General features: G+C 36.6%; 1 protein-coding gene across 10 annotated transcripts in view; it reads left to right on the plus strand.

The window, feature by feature from the left end:
* INPP4B (inositol polyphosphate-4-phosphatase type II B) overlaps positions 1 to 27,765 on the plus strand; it is a 687,800-nt gene that overhangs the window by 512,907 nt on the left and 147,128 nt on the right. For all 10 annotated transcript variants that reach the window (XM_074378084.1, XM_074378080.1, XM_074378065.1 and 7 more), the window contains 2 exons: positions 6,600 to 6,708; positions 23,965 to 24,142. In XM_074378084.1, the coding sequence (XP_074234185.1) occupies positions 6,600 to 6,708; positions 23,965 to 24,142 (287 nt within the window). The remainder of the gene's footprint in view (positions 1 to 6,599; positions 6,709 to 23,964; positions 24,143 to 27,765) is intronic.

The following is a 27,765-nucleotide window of genomic DNA, read 5'->3' on the forward strand; positions in this document are numbered from 1 at the left end:
TCTAAGTACCTTCTTAGGGGGACACAATTCAACCCACTTTAGGATATATACAAAAATGTCTTGTCTGTGATGACAAATAGCAAGCAGCAGAGAGAAGAGTAAGATTTTGATGTTACAGAACTAGGGTATAATTCAGCAACTAGAGGATTTTTGATGCAGCAGTTTTCAGGAAAAAAAAAAAAAAAAACTGGTTCCTTTTTTTGAAGACCTAAGGCGAAAACATGGGAAAGGAGTAGGTATTCTAACAGCCAAGAATTATACAAAGGTCCTGAATTCTATTACATATTAATTTTCCCTAAGGCTACTCATGTATTATACATACGATGTGCATGTCATATGTATACCATTAAATATTAAATTTGTAAGTTTAAAAACATTTATGTTTTGGTAAGTTTGAAAGTTCTTATTTTAAATTGAAATTCAGATCAAGTAGGTGTTCTATAGACTAGACCACCAACTATATACCATAATAGAAATTGAAAACTACTGAATTTTGGGGCTTTGCCACTTACTTCTTCGATTCTGACTAAGTTGATAACCTTTCTGAACTTCAGTTTTTTTTATTTGTGAAATAAAATGGTTGAAAGTTATAGATGGTAGTCAGTCAGATTTTCTACTTGCTTATATAACATGTATTTAGGAGATTAAATGAATTGCGGTTAAATTTATTTAAGATCCATGGTTACTGATTTGACTGTTTAGCTGAATGACAGACAACATTTTGCAAGGTAATGATGCAAGTAAGATTGGCCAAGCCTTGGTATTTGTTGAGTTATTTGGTTGTAGCCTCCATTTATTTTCATTCTTACCATTAGTAAATTGCATCTATCCACATTTGATTAATATGCCAGCTATATTTGGAGAGGCAGCTTTGCAAACAATAGCTGGCAGATTCACCAAATCACAAGGCTAATGTCTAGCTCTTGAAACAAGCAACTGAGCAGAACTAATGTCACCATGTCTCATACTGACAAATGAAATAACCTCCATTTAACTTCAGGTGCCCCCAGACCCGTTAAGTTAATTTTTTATCCTTGTTCATTACTTAAATGCAACGAATAGAGTTCCCATTCCAACAGAGATCTTAGCAGCAGTGACAACAGTAACACAAATCCCTGAAATTAAGAAGAAAAGTTCCCTCTCCCATAGAACTCAATAAATTTTATTTTCATAGAAAATCAGTTTGTGAATATGATAAATTATGGATTCTTATGATATTACTCCATGTTTAAGTTATTTTCTATGTTGTATATATAGTATTGTATTATAGTACATAGCAAAGAAAGAGTGGGAGGAAGAGGGAGAGAGAGCAAGGAAGGAAGGAAGGAAGAAGGAAAAAAAGGAAAACAGAAGGAACCTACTCTATTATATCATAGGGCTGCAGTTGGAATCAGGTGCATCACTGGCCAGGATTTACTGTGTAACTATGAATGAGTCAGCTAACCTCTCTGCCCTTTAGTCTTCTGATTTCTACACAGAGGGAAGGAAGAAACAAGAGGAGGTATTTCGAGCCCCCTGACTTCTGTCTCTCAAGAGTTTGGGTGTATCACCTCTTCAGTGAAGTGTAATTACCTTTTAGATGTATTTAATGATGATGCCAAATGGCTTGGACTCTTTTGAAGCAGACTTCCCTTAAGATTCCCTATTGCCTTGTGATTCATGTTGAAGTCATTTTGTGGACCATTTGGAAGTCAGGGAGTATGCTTAAATTGTTCCTTGAAATGAGATCAGCATGTCTACATTTTTTTTTCATCAGCACTAATTTTATAGTTGTAGGAATTTTAAAGAGATCTTCTGGGAAAAAAATAGACTTATTATCTCATTTCTATTATTAAATGGCTTTTAAAAGGCTACGAGGCAGCCCTATTATTAAATTTCAAACCAACCTATCATCTTTAGCTTGATTACACTCAACGGCTTGAACTCAACTTTCCTAATATGGTGTATCAGATACCATCTTCATAAAGCAAGGAATTTTTGAAATATAAAATATCAAAGAAAGACGATATGCAGATTATATTTTTTAAAAAAGAAAAAAGGACCTTACAATGATTTTGCTTAACTTTTCTTGAAAATAAAATGCCCATCTAGATTTTTATAATTATCTCCTAGTACCAAAAATCTGAACGTTAAGGGCTATTCATTTCACAAAGATACCTAATTTAATGAGCAGGATAAAATGAGGAAAATTTTAAAATGAGACAGATATCACTGCTCAGTTGTTGTCTTAGACCCTGTAGATAGCAGTGCTACACAGCAGATTTTTAGAATTTATTCCTCTTGTTTGACTGAAACTTTACACCTTTTAATTAGTAAGTCCCCATTTCTCTCTCCCCACCACACCCTCTGGCAACCACTATTACACTCTTTGAGTCTATGGATTTGACTGTTTTAGATACCTCATATAAGTGGAATCATGCCATATTTAACTTTCTGTGACTGGCTTATTTCACTTACTGTAATATCCTCAAGGTTTATCTATGTTGTCACATATTGCAGAACTCCCATCTTTTTCAAGGCTGAAAAATACTCCACTGTATGTATGTAGCATATTTTCTTTATCCATTCACCTGCTGATAGATGTTTAGGCTGTTTCCGTGTCTTGGCTATTATGACTAGTGCTGTAGTGAACACAGGAGTGCTAATATCTCTTTGAGATCCTGATTTCAGTTCTTTTGCAAAAACACCCAGAAATGGGATGGCTAGATCATATGATAGTTCTGTTTTCAATTTTTTGAGGAGCCTCCATTCTGTTTTCCATAGCAGCTGCATCATTTTGCATTCCCACCAACAATGTACAAGAGTTCTCGTTTCTCCCCATCATGGCCAATACCTGGCATCTTTTTTTTTTTTTTTTTTTTTGATAATAGCCACCCTTACAGATGTGAGGTGATATCTCATTGTGATTTTGATTTGCAGTTTCCTGATAATTAATGACATTTAGCATTTTTTCATATCCCTGTTGGCCATTTGTATGTCTTCTTTGGCAAAATGCCTATCCAAGTCATTAACCCATTTTTAAGAAGGTTATTAATTTTTCTCACTATTGAGTTGTGGGAGTTCCTTACAAAACCTCATCAAGTATACAGTTTGCAAGCATACAGTCTTATGTTTAAATCTTCAGTCCTTTTTGGGTTGATTTTTTTGTGCATGCTCTAAGGGTCTAATTTCATTCTTTTGCATATGATAATCATAAGCTCTCTGCTATTTAATAGAATATGAACTATGAGTGGGTATATGAATGGATGAATTCATTCCCATCCCCTGGAGATATATATATATATATATATATATATATATATATATGCATTCTATATTATACATATATACTAATATGTTTATTTCTGGATAGTATATCTAAGTATTTCTTTTTAGTTAAGAATAGTAATTCCCTGTATGATCTGAAGACAAATATGACAAAGTGAGTTGACCCTCAAAATACTTGTTTGTTTGTTTATTTATTTATTTATTTATTTATTTATTTATTGACATTCATTGGGCACTTAAAACATGCATGATGCTGAGACATTTGCATGTTCTTCTATTAATATTTGAAATCTTTGAAGAGGGATATGAGTACCAGAGCCTGGGTTCTGGGCAGTGATTGCATGGCCACTCATATAGGAGAAGTGATCCTCTACACTGTGGGTGCAGGGAGGCCAAAATTGAAGAGGCAGTAGTAATCCTGACAAGAAGTTAGAGAGATGGGAATTAAGGTAAAGATGGTTAACATGGATAAGAGAGAATAAAACTTTGGTAGCGGAGTGGTTAGAACTGATCGGAAAAAAATGTTGAGAGGAAGAGAGAAATTAAAAATGATCTTGAGATCTTCAGGACATTACTCTGGAATATTTAAAAGAATGAAGTATCTAAATTGGTCACAGGGAACGAGGGAGGAAAAGCAGGTTGGAAGAATCAGAAAGCTAAGCTTAATAGCTGGTTGACATTCAGAGATGTTCATAAGACAGCTTAAGAACTGGATTCCTTAGTGTGGAAGAGGTCAGAACTAGCCAGGGATGGAGATTTTATAGCCTTTGGTAAAAATACAGCGTTAAAACTCTAAATGGGATGAGTTCATGAAGAAACAATAGGATGGAAAGAAGTAAAAGTCAGAACTTTGGATATGAGAGAGCTTGTTCATAACTTCGGAAGTTCTTTAGATTAATTCAAGAAATGCAAGCTCCTCCATCTAGATTTAAAAATAAATAATCAGTTATTTATTGAATGGAGAGTATTTGAGCAACTTGCTTCTCTTCCTTTACCTGCTGTTTAAAAGTCTCTTGGTTCCTTCAAGTTGACTAGAATTCCCAAGAGCAGTGAAGGAAATGAATAAAGGAACAGAAAGTTTCTGTTCCTAGAAAGTAGCTTTGGAAGCTGCTTGAAACTATGAATAAATTGAGGCAGATTCACCACGAAGCTAATAAAGATTAAGTTCAGGGCTCTGCATGTGCGTGGGCCTCCTTACAAGACTCCACAAAGGGCCCCAGCAACAAGTCTGTGGTCAGATGGTTTTGCAAATTTTGCAAAGTAAGTCATTTTAATCTCCATCAATTAAGACTACTCTCTCACTCAGATTTCCCCTTCCCTCATTCTTGCCCTTTTGCTGAGTGGTATTGGAGAGGCCATGGACAACTTTTTTGGAAATACAGTTAGGAGAACATTTAGTTTGGGCTTGGAGGGACCTGTGGATACAGTTTATAGTTTCTTTGGTATATTGTTGGTGTTGCTGGTTTTAGCAGAAGTGCAGTGTATTTCATTGCAGCATTATGATGATTTTTTTTTCGCATTTAGTTCAAATTAATGCAGGAACTGATCTTATTCAGAAGACTGAGCCCCAGAATCACTTTCCTTTTCAGACTGAAAAGTTTATTTTTATGGAGAAATTATCAAAAGTTAAAATACCACTTTTCTTTGCTTAATTGGTAGAATTACTTCCTATAGGGAAAATAATCATAGATAATAAATACATACTGAATGCTTACTTTTTTAAACTACTTTTCAACTCCATTTTCTAGTTGAGGAACTGAGATATAGAGATTGTTAGGTAATTTTCCCAGTACTGCACAACTTATAATGGCAGAGCTGGGATCCGGAGCCAGGGACTCAGGGTCCAGTCAGTAACTTACACCACTGCCTCTCCATCCCTGGGTTAGAAGGCAGAAGCCCCTGGGTGTAAGGTCTTCGAGACTTTAAACAAACCCAGTAACTTCTTAAGGTCATCAGGTTTCTCATCAGATAAAAGAAGATGGACTAGAATTTAATGTTGGCAACTTTTGGGTGATCTCATGACCATTTGAGAAAGCTGTGACCCCTTTCCATGAAGTAGAATGGGTGCGCTAATCCACTTCACATCTATTCATGGACACTTTAACCCCTTTTCTTAGCCCTAGGTTAAAATCCCCTGGCCTCAGAAATCTTAAATTTTCACATGAGTCTAATATGCTGCTATTTTAAGAAAAGATGACATCTAGTTTATTAATGATATTTTAGAAGGGCAAGAGATCACCACTCCAGCAGTCTATTACGTGATGGTTCAGTATCTACCATGGTTTTGCTTGAGTTGTGTTTCTGGTGTTTTATGACCTTGAGTTCTCAGGGTGCTACTGAAGTCTTTCACTTGAAGACATATTTTATTAAAAAAAGAAAACTATTTCATTTGGATTTAACCACTATGAAGAAGTTATGGTGTTTACCTGAAGCTAATAAAATAATGTATGTTCTCCCTGTAAATGAGGTCTGAAAAACAACCATGATGTCAATACCAAATCAATTTGAAAAGGTTCTACTATGAAATTAGGTTTCTCAAACAAACTGTGGTTTAACAAGAGGGCATTCACCTTGTCTTCCTTCTTATGGCGACAGTTTTCATTAGAATGTAAAAATGATGGCGTGTTTTGAAGCAGTAAACTTAATATGTATCAAACTTGATGGCTTTCAAGATCAAAGGACTGAGTTTCAATTTAAATGTATGGATTTTTTATTAAAAAAACAAAGTATCTCACTGGAAAATAGATCAAGAGACATTTTTTATATTCTTTCTGTGTCACCTAAGTAAATTGCAAAACTCAATTGCAGACATTCAAAATAGTGTAAGATTTAGGATACAGGCAGGAACTACTCTGTATAGATTTTTTTTTAATGCACTAGTACTGTTCTGCCCTGAGTCAAAATGCATTAATATTTTGGTTCTTTTCTCTGTAAATTTTGGTTGGAAGATTGTTCATTATTGTTGAATTTCAAAATAATTGCAAATTAAATGATGCAAAACTAAGTAAAGTAAAATACACAAAAGACCAATTAACATGTTATCTCAGTAAGTCTACAGAAGAATGAGAGAACATTCTGTTCTACACAGTAGCATATAATTAAGATGTAGTCATAAATCAAGGAAATATTATAACTTGTTTAGGTGCACAGGTGGCTTTTAGAAAGATTGATTAGCTCCTCTTGCCCCCTTGAGATACGAGTTCATAGTTATTCCTGCAAAATTAAACAGAATAATGTCTCCAACTTCCCACAGTGTGTATGCTTCAGTGCAAACAGCATGCTGGAGATAAATGTTTGCAAAGCGTTCATCTCCTTGTCCATTCCTGTTCCAGATGCCCTGTACGATGTCATCACCGTGGGAGCCCCAGCTGCCCATTTTCAGGGATTTAAGAATGGCGGTCTTCGGAAACTTCTCCATAGATTCGAAACGGAAAGAAGAAAGTAAGTGATGACAGGATGCATTAATGATTCTGCCTTCTGTTTGGGGAAGTTTGTGTACAAGGTTAGGATAAAGAAGCATGGTCCATCACAATGAGTAGTTCTTGACATCTCCACCCATTCAGGAACTTAGAAAGTTGCTGAATTCAAAAAAGAAAAAGAAAAAGAAAACAAACAAAAGTTAAGCAGAAATTAAATTAGAATAAACCAAATGACTGAGATGACTGAGCGTATTGCTTACAGAGTGGCACTAGCACTGTGCTGGCAGAACATTTTGGTAGAAGCCGTGCTGCTTAAACATAGATAGTGTTCTAGGATTAACTGTTGCTCATTCAATGGGATGGTGTTCAGATTTAGCTGAAAGTATAGTCTAATTTAACTGTGAAGCCAGACACTTTATGGAGACCATGAGTCCTAATTTATGACTCTGACGCTGCTAGTGATGTCCACTGTGGCTTGAGGCAAGGCACTTAACTGCCCTATTATTTAATTATGCCATTTGAAAAAGAGCCATCAATACAGAACTTTATCACTTAAGTGATGAGATTAAAAGAGGAAGCTTTCTATTCCTTAGGGAAAAGGCATGACGCAAAAAGCAAAGTATTATCACTACTATTTATAATTTTTAGATACTTTCTCGACTTCTTGTTTTGCTTTTAGCTACTTTCAAATATTGCATCAGTAGTTTATCCCACATGGGCCAACCAACTGAGTTTATCCTGTAATATCCTCTGGTTATGACTACACTCCTGTAAGTCAAAAAGAGGGTTATCCAGATGTGAAGGAGTAACTTTCCTTTCCTTTTCAAGCAGTTACTCTTCTTGGATTAAGAACGCAAATTTTCAAAGTTAGGGGGAAAATAGTTATTATTTAGTTACAGTTGGCTTAGTAATAGTATTAGAAAATCTGAGTGGCAAAACCAGAACGTTTTTTTAAAAGTTTTATCACATTTATTACATAATACATTTGTTATTTGGTGTCCAGATATTCAGGAAGAAAGCACTGAAAATAAGTTAGAATTGTCTAACCAATATACTGGTATATCAATGCATAAATATATATTTGTCTTTCTTGTTTTAAAGACGTTGACTTTGTGCTATTACAGTACTGTTAACACAACTGTGGTCCTTATTTCTCCCGTTTTTTGTTTCCGGTTTTGGGTTTTGTTTGTTTGTTTGTTTTTGTTTTTGGTGAGCAGGCTATCTAGTTCTATGAGATTCTATTACAGGTGTAGATTAGAGTAATCCTCACCGTAAGTGTCATAAATACCTGTTCCACTACCGCACAGAAACTGTCTCAGGTTGGGTTAGCCCTTAATAGTCACACCCTCCTGCCCAAACTCTTCTGCTGCAGAAAGTGGCTCTGCTGCCCTATAGTTGCAGTAGGTGGTGAAGTCAGAGTTCCAACTGTGGGCTCTGGGGAGGGGCACCTTCTGTTTAATTCACGGCGGTTGGAAGTCAGTTCAGTGACAGACCCCACGGGGAAAGGGATGCCATCCCTTTGGGAAAATGAGCATAGGAGCGGAATACGGCTCCCTGCTCATGGGCTTCACTGGGGGGGCTGTTTCTCAGTGACCTCTTGTTGCACCGTCCTTTGACTGGAAGAGCACTGCTATTTTTGTGATATTCAACCTCAGAATAGGCAGTTATGGTTTAAAGTTTTCTGTTCTGTTGGGCAACCTTTTTACTAGTCCTTTGGCTATTCTTGGGTGCTTTTTTATTTGTCATTTTGCTGTATTGGGGGCTTCTTTAGCTCCTAAGTTGGGATATATAGGAGGCAAGGGAAAAAAAAGAAACATTGTGATCAATTCTTCAGTCCTGAGGCTCCTAGGCAATCTGCCTTCTTTCCTCCACTTCTTAGAATGTTCTGAAAATGATTTATATGTTTTGTCCAGAGTGTGTTTTTGTTTGGTGGTTTTTTTTGGTATGATTAGTGGGGAAAGTAAAATAGATTGTGTTTATTCCACCTCGTCTGAAACTGGAAGTTTCTACCTTGAGAATTCACTATTTTTCTCAATCCAGTTTCTAAATGCATAACACAATGATAAGACTGAAAACTGTCCACAGGGTGCACCAAATCTACATGAGCATATATAAAGCATTGGTATGTGAAACATGGAACCTACCCTTATAATTTCACTAAATACTACTGTATGCTACTGGCAGAGACAAATGTTGAGGTGTGGGTGTAGACTCGACTATTTCTTGAGTTTTAAATATCTGCATGAATATGCAAGTTCTTCGCTGTTCTTCACTTCTCACTGGGGTGTTTGTGTACATGTAAACACATACACATATAGCTCTAGGATCAAATTTAAAATAAAAAAGGAAAGTATGGCCAATGCTTGTAAGCATTAATTTGCTTTAGGTTTTTCATATGTATTATATATCCCATTGCTTTATTAATGACTTTATTGATGAAATACAGTTTTTTAAATTAAAACGATAAGTTGATGTAGATCTTAAAATTGCCCTAGATCATAGGGCAGTGGTGTGGGACAAACATGGAGGCAGAGGCAGTACTCAGATGAGCATGGGATCAGCCTGTCCATCAAGCTGAGCGCTGATCTGACCAAACACTTTAAGCTTAAAATGATATCACACTATGCAGATCATTTTCTGCGGGCTTTTTCAGCAACGGGTATTGCATTTGTCGGTCAAAAGCAGTAATGGAGAAGTAAATATGGCTCTATGAAATAAGTACTCGTTAACATTTGGCAGGGCAGAAAATCACGTTAAGTGAAGGGAACTTTCTTCGCCTCTTCTCCCTTCAGATAACTACCCCTTCCCCCCAAAAAAAGATAACCTAGTCTTTTAGACCAGTTTTCTAGGGGAACTACCACAGCCATTATTACCGCTTCACTTTCATTTATTTTCTTCTCAGCTAAGCCAATGAAATATTGTCATCTGGGAACAGATGTAATCTATGTGATCTACTGTTCGATGAATACGTTAACCACATAATGAAAAGGGTTTTAACATAAGAAAGCCTTGCTTATAGTATTCATATAATGTAATTCAGATCACATTTTTAAAAAGTATTTTAAAGGCTACAAGGTAATTAATTAGGAAGATTGATTCTTTTAAAGCACAAATGTCTTAATACATTACTCCCTGCTCAGAAACCTTCAGGGAGTCCCGCTCATTCACTGGACAAAGTCTCCGTGACGTCACCGCACTGACTTTCGACCTTCATTGCCTCCTTCTCCTGAAGAGCTTCTTAAATGCTATACAAACTGTTGTTCCCTTAGTGGATTTCACTTTTCACCTTTCCCTTTTCCCTGCTGTGTTCCTTTCGCAAGAAATTCTTCTCTTCTTATCTCCCCACTATTTTCTATTTCTTTCTGCCAAAACCATGTACGTAATCCTATTCAAAATTCTGCACATGGTCCATCCTAAGATTCCACCTTCTCCATTATGTCTTCCTGATTTCTCAAGTGGATCTGACTCTTTGTCCTAATGTTTTATTTTTACTGCCCTTATGGTTTTCCCCAGGTCACAGTTATGGTGCATTAGGTTTGTTCTTGTCCAATTCTTTCATAATGATTTGAAATTCCCTTGACTAATAGGCGAAATTCTCTTGAATTTTGGATTTTCTGGTGTGTTCCACAGCATACTTAGCCCACAAGCCTTATTCCATAGCTCAAGTTCAACAGGCGTTGAAATTCATGAGTCAGATACAACCTGACTTAAAGTGCTGAGAACTGCAATGGGAAGTAAAGTTTCAAAAATAATCATAATGCAATAGGTCAATAATATATAGAGCAGGGGTGTTCAACCTTGGCTGCACATTAGAATCACCTTTGGAGTTTTATAATATTTTATCTATGCCAGGATATCACCCCAGACAGATTAAGTCAGTCCTGGGAATGTAGCCCAGGCATTGGTAAATTTTAAAAGCTTCCCAGGTGAGACTAACGTGTGGCTCAAGTTGAGAACCACTGATGCAGGTGTAAGTGAGTAGTGCTGGGAGAGACAGATGAAGGGCGTGGAGAAGAGAAACAGGAATAGTGACACAGATGAGTTAAACTTAAAAAATGTATAGGACCTCAATTAGTTTTTGCAGAAGGAAAGAAAATCTACATAAAGGACTATTTGTTGCAATAAAGAAGAAAAGCCTTACATCACACTTCTTGGAATTTTTTGCTTGAAAATCTCAAACTTATTAAATCATTGTAACATGGAACTAAAGATGAGAATAAAACTGAAGGCATTTTGATCTGGGAAGAACTTGGGCCTGAGTAACACAAAGGAGTAAAACCAAGCATATTATATATAGAGCTGTTCATGCTTTAAAAATGAGACTTTTCTAGGAGAACCAAAGCACCTAATTATTCATATATTATTTTAAAACCTGGATGTCTGTAACCTGTTTATTCATTTGTTCAGCAAACACTTATGTGTTCCTGGATTCAGTGATTTACCTGAACACTATTTGAAAGCTTGTGGATTCCTCCCTCAAAATACGAATCAGTGCTTTACATCCAGTATTACTTAAAAGAAAGGGGAAAACTACCACAACACGTATTTCGCCTGCTTTGATCACTTCTAATTTCAGCAGGAACCTCAGATTCAGCCAGAACTTTTCACTGAGAAGGATCATGACCTGAAAGCACAGCCCTTTCATTAAGATAAAAAGCAACCTCATGAAAACCAAGCATCTTTGTAAAGAAGAAAAAAAGCCAGTGAGGGGCAGTGTTCATTTCTAATGAGGAATATTAATTCCCTGTGATCTGCCTCCACATTAGGAGCGGACTCAGAGCGAACTCCCGGCCGGAGGTCCTAATGTCAAATGCCTGCCTTGAGTGTCTGCCTTGGTTTTCCCTCCGCTCACCACTCCCCGACCCCCCAACTTCAATCTGCTCCAGGTCCCATGGTCAACATTGACTCCCCCACAGTTTAAAATGGAAGAGAGAGAGGAAAAAAAAAAAAAAATTCAGAAAAGTCCCGAGGAAAACAGACTAAAATTTGACTGATAGAAATGTTGCAGGCTGTCCTTGAGCCTACAACCTGAGTCCGTGCTAGAATTTGGGGGCGTTTCCTGAAAGAAAGCAAAACAGTAAATACAAAGAGTTAAACAAACCAGCCTTACCTTTTATGAGGTCAGTGGTTCTACAACCACAACAGTTACACAGTTTCTAAGGAAAATGTCCTTACTATTGTAAGGAGAAATATGAGTAGACACTTTCCCATTGTCTAGTGTAAATAAGAGGCTTCTTGGGTAAAAGGAAAGGTGTCGTATCTCTGTAGCCTACAGTGAAGCCGGCACCCGATAAACCGGAAGTGGGAGAGATGGGCATAAAATCATACCGCTACCTTTAAAATTCACTCTTCAGATTGAATCAGTAACCACTGCTTAACTGGGGGGAGACAAAACATAAATTAACATTTTTCATTAGTGGTCTGAAGCTGAGCTATTTAATAAGCAAAACCTTCAAAGTTTTCCATCTCTTCCCATTTTGTACTTTCTCCAGGGACATATCAGCAAACTAGGCAGTAGTTACAAAGATATTTGTCTTCAGACCCTTCACGTTCAAGCTTAAGACAAAGATCCTCATTTCTTTTTTGAAAGGGAATGAGTAATTCAGATGTGTTCCGTGAAAGCAAGAAGACTGCATTCCTAATTTGATTTTGAGCCAGTTTTCTTTTTCCTCCTACTTGGAGCTCTTTCTCTGTTTCCGGCTTGATCTGTAGATTTCTCTCAGAAATTTTTCTTGTCCCTCACTGGTGGAGCAGTTCAGAGTCTGAGCTCATAACTCTATTTAGATCCATGTATCTGTGCTCGCTTCGGCAGCACATGCACTAAAATCCATGTATACTGTCATATATCTTTTAAGTAGCAATCGTTGATCTTTTAGTAGTATACATTCTTAATAAAGACTTTCTATTGACAGTTTTCCAATTTTGTAAATATGTTTATTGGAAAATGAAGACAAGTCAAAAGAACGACATTAAAATCACCCATCATCTCCCTCTTCAACATGACAGTTACTGGGGGCACGTTGGTGCAGCCTCTTCCAGCTTGTTTTTACACATGTAATCTGTATCTTTCTATTTTTTCAATTATAAATTGAAAAATTCAAAATGAATTAAAATGACTGTTTCTTCAAAGTATGTAAATTGAGTTCTCTCCGTTTAAAAAATCTTATGTGTCTTTCGTTTTTGGAAGTCATGCCCCCTCCACCAACGTTTGTATCTTTAAATATATCAGTCTTATAGATTACAGCTAAAATTCACCTCCTATTCACTTTCAAATATATATTTTTCTCTTTTGGAAAAAAAAGCACCAACATTTTTTTTTAATTAAGTATAATAAAAATCACACAGACTCTATGGAAATAAGAGGAAGTGTGAATAAAAGCCTTATCCATTCCTTTTTCTTTTTTCCTTTTGAACTGTATCCAGTAGCTGATTATGTCATTTTCAAGGAGAAGACAATTTAATTTTGTGTTGATTATGATTTGATTTCCTTGGAGGTATATTTTCTCCTTCGAGTGAGTCAGTTCCTCCTTGACCACATTTAGCTCTCAGCGCAGTTCATTTTTGAGCAAATACAATGCTGGGTCTGCCAAAACTGTGTACCTGGCCTTTCTCATGCATGTGCACTTCCCTATATGTATCTCCCTGTACGCAACAACAGATCTTCAAGAATAGGCCAGTTTTAGCTCTTACACATCTACCACTTGGAGTTGGGAGAAAATAAAATAATTAAAAAGCCTTGTTAAGGCTTGGACATATTCTTCAGACTAAATGATGACACTTACAAAACATTGAACTAAATGTAATGTAAGAGAGTAAAAGGATTTTTGCAAAGTTGCATCTGATCCTAAATGAATTTATAATGCAGGTTTTCTCCTCCCTTGTTCTCTTTTTAACTATATGAAAAAATAAAATTTGCTTATAGTACACAAATTCTAAGAATAAAGAAGCATATAGTGTGAAAAGCCTAACTTTTCTGCTCTCCTTCCCCAAAGTAAACAAATCTGAACAGCGTAATGTATTTCCCTATGCAGTTTCTTCTGGGTATCAAACTATCTGAGTTTTCAGTGATCATGACTCTTAGTCTACAAACTCAGGTCATGGGAATGTGACACTCTTGACTTATAACTCAGTTTCATTTTTCTGGCCTCCATTTCTGGGTCAAGGCAGAAACGTTAATCTTAGATAATTCATAGGACTCCACTCCTAGGATGGATTGGAATCCTGGCTTGGGCACTTACTGACATTATGACGTTAGTCAAATTACCTCCTCTCTCTCAACCATGGTTTCCTCATTTGTAACACAGAAATAATATTGCTTACCTCATAGGATTGTTCTGAAGATCTGATGACTTCATATGGACCACACATTTATAATGGTACCTGGCACATAATGAAGGCTTAGTAGATGTTAGCTATTATTTATGTAAAACATGTAAACAAGTTTTTTTCCACTAAAGAAAATGTTCTGACAACCTTTCGTTTCAAAAACTATAAATCTCTTTTTCCAAAAGCTAAGTAGGATTTTATTGATTGAATGTAGCATAATTATCTAATCAACACAGTATTGATGGTCATTTAGATTGTTTCTGATTTTTGTTATGACTCTCTCTGTTTGCAAGATATACCTGTACTCTTATTCTCGTATATCTGCAAATGTATGAGTATTTCTTTTTGATAAAATTTCTAAAAGTGAAATTACGTAGTTGAAGTGGTGACATTTTAGAGATGCTGCCATATTGCCTCCACTAAAGTCACATCAGTGTGCACAGATACCCAATTGCCCACATACTCTTGAGCATTGGGCTTCATGAATCATCTCTGTGCTAAGCCCAGGCTTGGCTTATGAGTTTCAGACATGTATTTCCAACCATCTGGTAGACAGCTCCACGTGAATGGTATCATCCAAACACCTCAAAGTCAACATATTTGGTCATTTCTCACCCCTTATCCTCAAACTTCTTTTGGGGGTTGTTTTCCTTAATTAAGACACCATCATCCATTTATATGTTCAACTTAGACACCTGAAAAATCCTTGCCTACTTTTCTTCCCTTGCTTCTACTTCAAAAAAAATAAAATCAATTCTGTCACTTCTACCTTCTTACTTCTGAGGAAGCCATTCGTGTCAATAATGAATCATGGTTAGGATGATCCTAAACCCTAGAATCACTGTCGTTTAAATGTTCTGCTGCCAAATCTCTTAGTCACTCTCCCTCTTCCAGGCTGGCTCTCATCTAATCCATTTTCCTCACCTCGGTTGGAATAATATTTCCAAAATAACAACCTTGTGATTTCATAATTTGAAACATTCTATAGCTGCCTCTTGCCTGAGAATAAAGCACAAGGCGCATAATGCATTCCTGTATAATCTGGCCTTGATGTCTGCTCGGCTTCATCTTCCACTATGCACACCATCGTCTCCTCTCACACCACCCTCCATGGTGAAAAGGACTGAACCTCCTCAACCTCGCAGCCTTCGATGACTCCTTGGTGGGGTCACATCTGCTTTTAGCCCCCAGTGTGCAGACACACTGAACTGTCTCCCTTCCCCTCTAGACTCTGTGTACCAGGGCGTGGACCAGGTCTGTATCCCCAGGAACTAACTTGATAAGTGCATTGAACAAATAAGTTATATGAGGGAGTAAATGAAAAGCGTGAAAGCATTGCCTGCCATAGGAGAAGGGAGAGCAGATTACTCTGCCTGGAGAGATCCTGGTGTCTGTATTAAGTAACAGAAACATAGGGGTGTTTGTGGTAAATGTCTTGTAGGCTTTAAAACAGCCATTTGTCAGGGATTAGAGTGTGTTGGCTTGTGCCTCACTAGGAAGAGAAAATATACTTCTGAAAGAGGGAAAGGTGATGATTTTCATTAAAAAAAAAAAAAAACCTAAAATTTGGGTCAATATTAGTAATATGGAGGTGACTTTAACATTTAAAAATTGGCAACATTCTTCCAATCACCTATCCAAAAGCTTGTGATGCAAAGTAGGATCTGAAGCTTAGGCAAGAATCACTGTATAAAGTGCATCAGTTTAGACTTCCTAAAAATTAAATCTTTACTTTAGAGAAAATTACTTTAATTGTAAATGAAAATGAATTTGCTAAATGATGCTAGAATTTATAGAGATAATAAATTTGGGAAAGAGAGCAGTGTCTGAAAATAAAACACATAATCTTAACTGTGTGATATCAAAAAATCGAATGACCTTTCTAGGAATTGATTTTGCTATTTTTAATATTTTTAAATGGATAAAAATTTTACAAAGTTGATTCATTCAATTCTTTCTCGGCTTTTATGAAAATAGAGTTTTCAAAGTAATTTACTTTATCTGTATTATTAAAAACACATGATTTAACATGGTGATTTGCACTCAAATCAGTTACCTTTTTAATCTGCTACTGTATAGTAGTCAGTAAAAATATTTCCCAGACTCCAGCCTTATTGGTTCTCTGTCTGCAGCCCTCCCAAATACACCTCAGGAAAACCACTTATTTAGGAATAAATGTATAATAAAAATAATAAAGGAAAAAAGTAAATATTTTAGATGTTCATGGATTTTATTCATAATAGTAAAATATTAATATTAGAAACACCACAAATGAGCAAGCTATTCTGCAGCACTAAAGTGGAACACTATGTTGTCATTTCAATTAGTATGTAGATTATGAGGTGTCTAGAGATGTACTTTAAAAGTACACCAGAGATTGACACATTGTAATTGGCTGTACTTCAACAAAAAAAATTTCCTATAAAAAGTTAAAAAAAATCTTTCATTTTATAATCTGATATCTACTTCTAAAACATTTTCAGAATAATAGCCTTTAATGCTAATAAAATAATATGCACATAAAAAAACACACTTGCAGGAAAACATGAAATTATGTATACACAGAAGATATCGACCTAAAGATATTGGTGAATGTTTTGGAAAGGTAGTAAGTTTCCTTAGATAGATACCAGTAGATACAGACGAAGTCCTGTTTCTTTTAAGATAGTTTTGTTTTCTATCTCTCTTTTTTATTTAGTTGTAGAATGAGAGAAATATCTTTGTAAAACCCTGCTGCCCTTTCTGTGTTATGAAATAAAACATACATCTTCTCAAATGAGCTTTGTCTTAATTAGAAGATGAAAACTTCAGTTAACTTTATCTTACTATTATATGCTGTACCTACCATTATGTTACTAAATAAAAGATGTTTCCTCTGTTAGTTATGATATTATAATTTTTCCAAATTAAAAATGGATCAATACCATGTTTATAAAGTAGTAAAACATAATTAAGGGTTCAAACTGTGAAATACAGAGACCTGCACTTAAACTCTGGTTCTCCCATCTATATCAGTTGTATGTTCTAGGCCAAGTTACTTACCCTACCCAGCTTCAATTTCTAAATCTATATAATGGAATATTTGTTCCTCAAGAGAGTTATTGTCACAATTAAATAAAATAATCCTTGCAAAGAAATTAGTGCAATTCTAGGCCCATAGTATAAACCCAATAATTATTAGCTATTAAAATGAGAGAGAGAGAAGGAGAAAAAGGCTTGGGTTGTTAGTGTAAATTCTATAGTATAAACCATTGGCTTTATTAGAGACCCTCCATAAAAATATCATTGGATGTAACAGGGAAAAACATGAAGTGTCTTCTAAATATACCTTCTGTTTTCCTGAGTTCTTATCGCAGAATCATAATCACCAGCACTGTAGTATCATATGCTGGGAACATTTGCTTCCCCCCCCCCACCTTTATTGAAGTATAATTGACAAATAAAATTTTTATATATTCAGGGCGTATAACTTGATGTTTTGATATATGTACACATTGTGAAATAATCACTGCAATCCAGCTACTTAGCCTATCCATCATCTCACATATTTAGCTTTTTTTTTCTTTCTTTGTGTGTGTGTGTGTGTGTGTGTGTGTGGTGAGAAAACTTAAAATCTACCCTCTTAGCAAATTTCAAGAATACAATACAGCATTGTTAACTAGTCACCAGGCTGTACATTGCTCTCCAGACCATGTGCCTCGTGCGTAAATGAAACTCTATTTCCCTTGACCAACGTCTCCCCAGTTCCCTGAGAACCACCATTCTACTCTCTGCCTTTGTAGTATAAACTGCATACCATGCAACTGACCTATTTTAAAAGTATGGTTCAATGATTTTTAGTAAATTTATAGAGTTGTGCAATTATCATCACAATCCAATTTTAGGACATTTCCATCACCCCTAAAAATGTCCCTCAGGGCCATTTGCAGTCGAGGGTCCATTTACCTATGCCTTGTGTTTGGGAATGGTTTCTATTCTTGTAACGTAGGTCACTCTGTGCTTTGATTAAGGCTTATGGATGAATAAGGTCCAGGATGGAGCTGAGAAATGTTTTAGGTGGGAGAGGACTGGAGGACCTGGTTAGGGTGTTACTGCATCACATCTTCACAGAGGAGTGAGCATGAAGATACCGGAAGCCAGACGAGGCAGAAATAGATCTGAGCAGACTCTTGGAAGTTGGCAGAGGATATTAGGGCAAGGAAATCACAGATAAACGGGAACAGGCCACGGAAGGAAGTGAAAACACACTGGGCTTCGTTTACTCAAAGGGCAGATATTTGTGCCTGGGAACTTTTTTATTGGGGCTAGAATCAGACTACGGAAGGGCTATATACAGAAAAGAGGTCTTAATGGTTAAGGAATTGCAGATGAGAACTTGCAAACTGAAAAGGGGGATAGTAGAAGCCACTGTGATCAGAGCCAATAGGCAGATATCCTTTGTGGATGAGTGGAGCTGAAATGAAATGAATTTTAGTTTCTTTGTTCCCATCTTCATTAGCGTCACCTGTCACAGAGCTAATCAATGGCAGAGTCGAGCTTTATGCAAAATGCTGATTCTAAAATTTCCATGAAGCCAGTATTTTTAAAAGAGTAGTTTCAGAGGTAAACATCAATTTAAGCTTAGATCATGAAACTCTACATAAGTGAAGTCCATAGGAGACAAAAAAACAAATATTATTTTCTTTCAAGTTCTTTTCTCTAAGTCATACTTCTAACAGAAAAAGAAAGAAAGAAAGAAAAGGATGCATGGGGAAAAGCAGAGGCGGATTTTTTTTTTACCTTCTACAATTGCATGAAGCACATTGTTAAACCCTGTGAAGCCAAAAGGGTATATTCAAGTGCACTAAGGTGTAAATTTTCATTTATTATCCACACGATTTTCTTCACAGTTAGAACTGAAGGCATGTCTATCCCTCCCTTTGAAGTCAAGAAATTTTTTTTTCTCTTTTTTTTTGCAAGTAGGGCTTGAGTAGGGAAAAAAAAAAAAAAGATGGAAATAGTCCTTAGACTTTTCTCTGGGGATTTGGTTCTGCCACTGGAGGGGAGGCACATCACTACATAGCATTTTCCAAAGTTCATCAGCCGTCATCTACTCGTGCCTGTCCTCCCTCTGTTTTCCTTCCCTTTTCCCTCCTTGCCTCCTCGTCATCTCTCATCTTTGTTTTTTCATGACTCGGTTTACCAAAGTAGTAGCTTGCTTGAGTAAATGGATTAAGGAATGGAGGTAGCGGCAGTGCAGGGGAAGAAAGGCAAGGAGAAATGGCAGAGTGAATCCCCGGATTTGGGGCCTGAGTGTGGGGCTAAGAAGGAACTGCTTTATTCCTCCCTCCTTGCCTGCCTCCTGCCTCCATCCAACCTAAGCATAAGTCAAGGATTTCAGTGTCTCAGAGTGAGGGCAGTGAGGTGGTTGCAGTGAGTGTGGAGATACGTGGTTGGATTCCGCATAGTTTTGGAAGAGAAAGGCAGAATTTTCTGAAAAATTGGGCAAAAATTAGAAGAGGAAGAGAAGAGATGGGGAGAGACATAGACCGCATCAAATGGACTTGCCATGAGCTAGGCTGGAGAAGCGGGTAGAAGCAGCTGGTTGCTGAGAACGTCCTGTCTGCTGATCAGGAGCTCAGTTTGGAACATGATACGTTGGAACTGTCAAGAGGAGGGCTTTTGCTTTTGATGGAGTTCAGGGAAAATTCTAGGCGAGAGATGAATGAATTTGAAAATGATTAGCACAACTGAGGTTTTTAAACCCCAAGATTAAATGAGATTACTTAGGAAGGAAATGTAGATTTAAAAAAAAAGGAAGAGTTCCAAGATCTGCTCCCTGGAGCATGCCAGCACTGGAGGATGGGGAAATAAGAGGCCCAATAGGAAGCGACTGAGGTGAAACATACACACAAGAGAATATAATCATTGTTTTAATCCTGTTCTGGTTGTCAATTAGCGTTTATGAATACTATTTCACTATGTGCTTTACTTTTCTTTTTATATCTCAAAAAATGACACCTCTAGTAATAACATGCACATATGAGTATGGGTGGATGTGTGTGTATTCTAATTAAACAGATATTAAATAATTTAAATAAATATATATTAAAGTGTGTATATAGATATACATGCATATATACACTCCACTGTTTCATCGATACAAAAGTATTATGAAACTAATTTCAATTTAATTATCCATGATTTGTTGTATTATTTATATCCAATCAAGTATTTTTTGGTCCAAGCAAATATTTTTTCTTCCTTCTGGTTTTGTCTGATTGATGGTTGATTCAAGTGTTTGGATTGAGTTTAAATTTCAGACCTCTATAAAATAGAGTTTAGCTATATTCTTTTTATCTCAATAATTAAATTATATTCATAACTTTCTATTTAAGAAGCTATAACTGTTAAAATATATGACATGTTTAAAGAGTAAGGCGCTGAATAGGTAGATGAAATTTATGTATTCTTAAAATTATTTTGTGGGTGGTGATATTTTTTTTCCATACCATACTATTTCATCCTGGACACCAACATTGGCTTTTATCGTGGAAAATGAATCTTTCAGCCTCACTAGGTAAGATACTTATCGTTAAAAGTCTTAGCCAGGAGAACCAATGCCTGTTACATAACTCTGCTCGAACGGAGGCTGACTTAGGGGCAGGGGGCAGGAGTTACGGTTATGTCCCATGATGGTGATTGAAGAATGTATGGGGGGGAGGAGAGGAAGTATAGGGGGAGGATGGGGAGTATACTGGGAGAGAAAGGATGAAAGGATGATGGAAAAGGTCAGGGGAGGCAACACTGGTAATGAGACGGGAGCCAAACTAATTTGCCCTGAATATAAAGATGGAGTGCAAAAGTAGCCTTAGAGAGAGCATTATGAAAATTAGAATGAGTTAAGAATAAGAAACTTAAGACTAAGAATAAGGAACTTCTTTCAGGGTCATTGTGTATTGTGATCAAAGGTGTGGAGGACATCTCGCAGTCAAAACAATGGCAGCGGGTGTCTCTAAAAATGCTCAGCCGTCCACCTGCATCAGCCTTCCTGGGTGCTTGGTTACCAAGGCTGTGACCTACTGTAGCAGAATTGCTTGGTGTTGCCAGGGACCCTGCATTCTTTATTAAAAACACCCAGGTCCTGACCTCAGCCCCAAGTGAATCTTATACCTGATAAAATTTGAGCAGTACGGAGCTAGGGTATAAGGAAAGAACATGTAAGAAATACACCTTGTTGATGCATTTCCTCCAGTGGAGAGGAGACTCTTGGCAAGTAAGAAATATGTAGAAAAAATAGTGAAAATAGATAGTGTGCTGGAATAAAGTAACAATGAACTGCCAGGGGAAAAGGATGTAAGTGAAGAAGGAAGGTAGTGTGACCAAAGTCCAAGAGAGGGCATGGGAGTGAATGTATTCGAGGCCAGGAATGACACACTCAGAAAGAGGACAGTTCTGGGAGTTGGAAGAGCGAAGACTGCACTGGTCTTGAGACCTCTGTCTTCCCCAGGATGAAGCCGTGGGAAGACCGTCAGTCCCCATAAGATGACACCAGAGAGCAAATTCTAATGACAAAAGAGCCCATCAGTGAGAAGGGACCGCGAAGCAGCCTCCACAGGCTGCTTTCTGTGTCTGGTCCTTATTAAGTCCTGTCCGCCGTCAAAAGTGCTGGGTGTTAAACGTCATCCCTGCCCTGGTGAGGCATCGTATCTTTAGATAGTCATTTTCTTTGCAGAAATAACACGGGGAGTTGTTTGATTTGCTAAAGACTGTGGTGGGTTGAATTTGTATCCAGTCTGAGTACAGAGGAGTAGGGGGACATCCCAGTTCATGACTTTCGTTAAAGACCTTAGCACAGCCCCGCAGAAGATGAGGTGAGCCAGAAAGACCTGGATACTTGACTGGGAGTTTTTTTTTCCCTCCTCCTTGCCATTGTTAACTTGTCATTAGCTTTAATTTGAATTCAAATAAGTCAAGTCATATGTTTTATTTTTAAGCTCCTGCTTCTGAAAATTAAAAATCTATGAGTACAAAATTAAGAGCAATTCTCACAAGTGTCACAGGAAAGCAATGTGTTTCTTAGCCTTTATAAACCTGCCTCGTTCATTCATCAACTTCTTGTTCTATGTTCTGAATAGTCTAAGCAACCAAGGACTTTTTTTTTTAAATCATTGTGAAAAAAATAATAAATAAAGTAAGAATAAAATAAGAGAAATATTTATTTATTGTCTCCCTGAAGAAACTGATACTTTGCCCTGAAAATCATTAGTGTAAAGGGAAGGGGGGGGAAGTGCTTCCTAGATGTTAATTTTTCTTATTGGAGTCTAGTGTTGCAAAATTAATAGAATTATGGGAATCTCAATAATTTATCTGGTAAATGTAAAGAAAATATTCAGTAAATACTCAACACAGGTTGCAAGGTACAACCCAGCAAAGGGCTCCTGTTCCTGCAGCGTAGAAAGCCAAACTCTGACAGTGGGAGTTTGTAGCTAAGTAAGGATTGGTTGCAGGGCACCCAGCAAGGGAGTGGCAGGCAAGCCTCAAATCCACTCCAACTTAGTCTTTGAGTTGGGGATTCTTTTAAAGGGGAAGAACAAAGAGACTGGAATTAGTCATCATTTTTGTGACATTCCCTGGGAAATCCTTAAGTCTTATCCTTAGTCTCAGGAGTCAGAATGTCTCTGGTTTATGATTCTCTGGCCAGGTGGTCCATGGCTTGGGGGTCTGTTAGCTCATCCTGCCCTGGAGAAACAGCCTGAGTAAGTTAATCTACAACAGCAATTTTGGTGCATTAATGATGTTATCCACAACAGCGATTTTAGTCATCTGACTGGTGGATGAGCACAGGATGGAGGTCAGAGGGGCCAAGAATGGGAATAAAGTTTTGGACAGAGATTAATCATAAACTTGGTAAGGGAACTTCATTTTAGGGGGACGTGGTTTCAAAGGTATTATGAAAAACGCGTTGATGGTTGGATATAAAGGGCTGTAACAAGTGTTGCACAAAACATTTGGAAGCACCAACTCTGGTCCCTCTCTTCTTTTACTTTGGCTGATGTTTTGCTGTTTTACTTCTTTCCCTGCTGGAATGTCTGCTTGTCTTTCCTAATGAAACTGGCCGCAGTCTCTCTCATTCCGTGGAATTCTCACTCTGTAACATGCTTGACCATTTCCTAATTGATGATTATGAAAATCAGTAATTCTTCCATTTGTAATCAATTTAAGTTTGGTTTTTTTTACAAGTTAAATGAGAAACCTCCAGGAACAAAAATGGTGGTGACAAAATAGCATAATGGAATTTGTATGCCGTAAGTGTCCTTTTTCTATCCAATAAAATTCTCCATATGCCCATTTGGTATTAATTTATTTTTTCCCCATTTCTCTGCTATTCAAATTTATGCCCCCTGCCCTAAGTATCATGGGGGGAAAATATAGATAGTGATTATTAAGTGTTTCTTGTCAAGCACTATTTTTGGCATTTCACATGAATGATGACCAATCTTACCCACCTCTTTGAATTGTTTGGATAATTATTCCCACTTACCTGATGAGGAAGCTAACGGCTTCCCAAGATCACCCAGCTAGTAAGTGGCAGAGCCAGGATCTATATTCATATTTGCCTAAATATAAGGGCTCCTACTTTTCTCTCTGTACTATGTGACCTCAAGTTCATTAGTAGTTAATATTAATACTAATTTGTTTTGAATACTAATACTTGACGTACATAATCATGAGGAATCTTCTAGTGATTGAGCAAGGGCTGGATATGTTTCACCTAGTCTTTTGAAATATCTTGGTCATTTTACTGAAACATCTCTTTGGCTATCATAAAAAATACCTCTTAGGATAATTTTTATCTGTTCAATAGGAACGAATGCTATTTGGTGTTCTGTGTATCATTTGCCATCTGGTACTAAGCACTGAAAATTCTTCCTGCTTGTTGTGTAACTTGCCTTTATCTTTGTTGTTGCAGTACTGGATACCAGTTTATTTACTATTCACCTGAAAACACAGCCAAAGCAAAAGAAGTTCTCAGCAACATCAATCAGCTACAACCTTTGATAGCAACCCATGCAGACCTACTGCTTAATTCTGCAAGCCAGCATTCTCCAGACAGCTTGAAGAACTCTTTAAAGATGCTTTCAGAAAAAGTAAGATCCAAATCATCACTACAGTGGGGGAAATTCCCAAATTCCCACTGGTGCTGCTTTCCGCATACATTGCCTTTCATAGCATCTGGAAATGTAAAATAGACGAGGTTAAAAAGTAAGCTTCAAAGTACTGCCACAGGATCAAAATGAACTGGCCTCATCCTCTTTTCAAATCTTACTGAGCATTATTTTTTTTTTTTTTTCCTGGTAGGAAATGAAACCTATTATTGGTTTGGGTATATTTTCTCTTTTCCTTGGTATCTTTCGTTTTCTTTGGTTCATGGTCTTATTAACTGAATTAAATTAGATTTTGAAAATTATTTTCCTCTGGTGATCACCTAATTTTTATGCATATGAAGCTATACATTTGGGTAGGAATGTCACTTCATATGAAATCAGAACTTTGATATGGATTCTCATCAGGGGCATGGGGTAATTCCCCGGCCTCATTTTGCTTTCTACAACATTATCTACTGGGAGAAGTTTCTAAAAATTTCCCAAAGTATCAGTTATTGTTTGAAAGGCAGTGGGATCTCAGCCTTAATTTTTCCAAAAGGGACTTGCACTTGTATATGGTAAGAGGAAGGGTAGTCTGCATGAGGTAAATATTCAACATCAACTTCCATAACTAATGAGGGCATCTGAATGGTCTGAATAGAGCCAATATAAAAAAGGACAAGTGGCAGTTTGATTTGAAACATAAAATCAGCTGTCCTGGAGTCCATTTCTAGTACACTCATTCTTAACCTCTGCACTCCGAGGGCATTTGCAACTTATTATTGGATACAGCCAATAATATGCCCTTGAAGAAACTGACCAAAGGAAATTCTCATGGTATCATGTTAGAATAAAATAACAGTGTAGTTATTGCATCCCTGAAGAACAGATTCATAGAAACCTGAACACTGTATGTGTATATATATTTGACTCAGATATGTTAATTTATAATAATAATACCTTGCATTTATTTAACATTTTAGTTAAGTCTACATTATCATATGTTTTTCTCATGGGATGTAACTAATATCTATTTTCAGAAAAAAAAAAAAAACCTAGTATGTATTCAGAAAGGTGATGTGAGTTGTCTAATAAACTAAAAAGTGAGAAATTAGAACCCAAGACTTCCTGTTCAAAATGCAGTCTTCCTTCCGGGCCAGAACAGGTGCTTCATCAAGAAAAGGAAGGAAAAAACTAGCCCAAATTTTACACCTACTACTTTGTCAAATATTTTGCCAGGGACTTGAGGGATTTACGGTTAGAACATTGAATCTTCACATTTTGGGTATATATTATCTCCATTTCACAAAGGAAAAGATTGAAGGTCAGAGGAGTTTAAAAAATATGCAAAATCATGTAGCTAGAGTCAGACCCAGGATTCAAACAAAACTGGGTTCAACCCCAGGTCTGGTTGGCCGTGGAATGGAAGCCCTTTCTGGTATCTTCTATGTCGTATATGTGTTTTGAGATTTCCTTTTTTTTTTTTTTATTAGAAAAGAATTTGTTAGACAGATTCCTCAGCAATACTTAAATATTCTAATAGTCAGTAAATATGTCTTAATAGTCAATGAATATGTTATGGCTAAGAAAAAGGAAAAGAAGAGGAGAGTGTTGCATGCAGTAAAATAATAGAATTTATTCTTCGTTCATTTCTTTTTTAGATTTGCAGATGAGGTGAGGTTTTCCTGGGTTTACCTAAGCAGAAAATTTTAGCAGCTAGCACATCACTGCAGTGATTACAGAACAGTATTTTTATTCTTCCTGTTCCCTGGGCAGGGATCTGTCATTTCATACATCATTTACAACTCGCTGCAGTGATTTGGTGGGGGGTGGGGTGGGGGGAGGTTTTTTCTTCTCCATTAATTCAGCATTGCTCCAACTTTTTTTCCCTATGTTTTTTTACCGAGTAGACAAGCTTTGTCTACTAATAAATCTGTCAGACCTTGAAATCAGGAGAATTTTTAATGTCAAGTTTGCAAGCCATGCATTCCTTTAAGAATTCATGCCTGGAATTTCAAAGAAGTATCTAAGTTAACAAAGTTTTGCATAGTCAACGAAGACAGTTACTGGCTTGTGGTTTAAAATAAAGTCTGATCCATGAATCTAGCATAAAAGATAAATCATTTTGTGGCATCTTAAATTTTAGTATCATTTAATATGAGCAAGATTTAACTTAAAACATTTTGTTTTTAAGACCTGGGATTTGCACGCTGGATTAGAGAATAAATCTCTTCATTGATAGTCCCCTTGTTTCTTTCATTCACTCTGAACTGGCATGTTTGGAAAATAAGTTCTGGAGTTGTCTTCTTAGGAACTTATGCATATAGTATATTCAGTACATAAAAGGGACATAAGTGCAATTTTACAAGAATAAAAATTGTCTACAAAGTTTTCATGTCCTAATGTGCACAAACTCAATTAAATTGTTCTAATGTTTTAATTCTTAGTGTATCTTCTGATGGATAACTGGATTTGTTTGCTGCATATTAGTTTATGAAAATATTAAGAGATTATTTCATGTTGTGATGTAGGGTATAACAAAAGGCAAACTCTGACTTTGTATGAATAATCTCAGCATAGAAGACAAAGCATAAGCCAAATTTTTAACATAAGATATGAAAGGCTAATAATAGAGTGGGATGAAAATGCATTTTCCTTTTCCCTAGACTAAAAATACGCAATGCTATGGCCAAAAAAAAAAAGACGGAGGGAGAGAGAGAAAAGTAGTGTAAAGAAATTCAAAATGAAAAAATAAGGACCTCATTGTAGGCATGTGTCTCATAGCTCAGATATATGTGTGACATTAGCTTCAAATGCCCACCATAGTCTGCATTCCATAGAGACTGATCGATCTTGCTAAGAAAGTCATTATTGTGTTGTTCATCACAGAGCAATATTGAGCATCTAATTACGTGTGATATTGTACTCAATGCTATATGACAAATACCTCACAGACATGGTCCTTAACTTTTACAGTCTAAGGATTTAAAAGAATGGGGTATTTCGCAAAATGGTAACTGTGAAATGGTAAACAACAACAAAAATAAGATTTTGTCACCAATATTAGAGGCTATGCTCACAATATGTTTGAGAAAATCTCACACCTTTCAATTCCTACTATCTTTTCAACCTTGACGTAGTAGACCAAAGCGCTCTGTTGTGGTCAAAGAAAGAGAAGATCACTTCATTCTAAAACTTAACTTAGATGTTCTGTTTTTCTTACTAACAAAACCAGAAAGTCAATGTGCTAAGGAGTTGAAGATACACATAATTTATAGAGCACTGATTATGTTCATTACTTAGGTACTGAGAAGGAATTTCTTACTGTTTATTCACCTCACCCATTCTATCTCAGTCCCAAACTAAAGAGAAGATCTAAATGAGTAGAGGTTTTCTGTATTTTATAGTCTGTGAAAGTATATATACAAACACATGCATACATACTATATTCTAAAAGAACTTGAAAATAACTAGTATCAGTAAAGGTGAAATTTCAGGATTAGAATTTATATTTCTTCTTTTCATAGTCTCCTTCATATGGTAGATATTTAAAATGTGAAATAAGTAATAGTGTATAAAAACAAAACTTCTATTTATTAGAATATTGAAAAATAGGGAAAATAAAG

Source organism: Camelus bactrianus, chromosome 2 (assembly GCF_048773025.1).
Source record: "Camelus bactrianus isolate YW-2024 breed Bactrian camel chromosome 2, ASM4877302v1, whole genome shotgun sequence".
NCBI classification, from domain to species: domain Eukaryota; kingdom Metazoa; phylum Chordata; class Mammalia; order Artiodactyla; family Camelidae; genus Camelus; species Camelus bactrianus.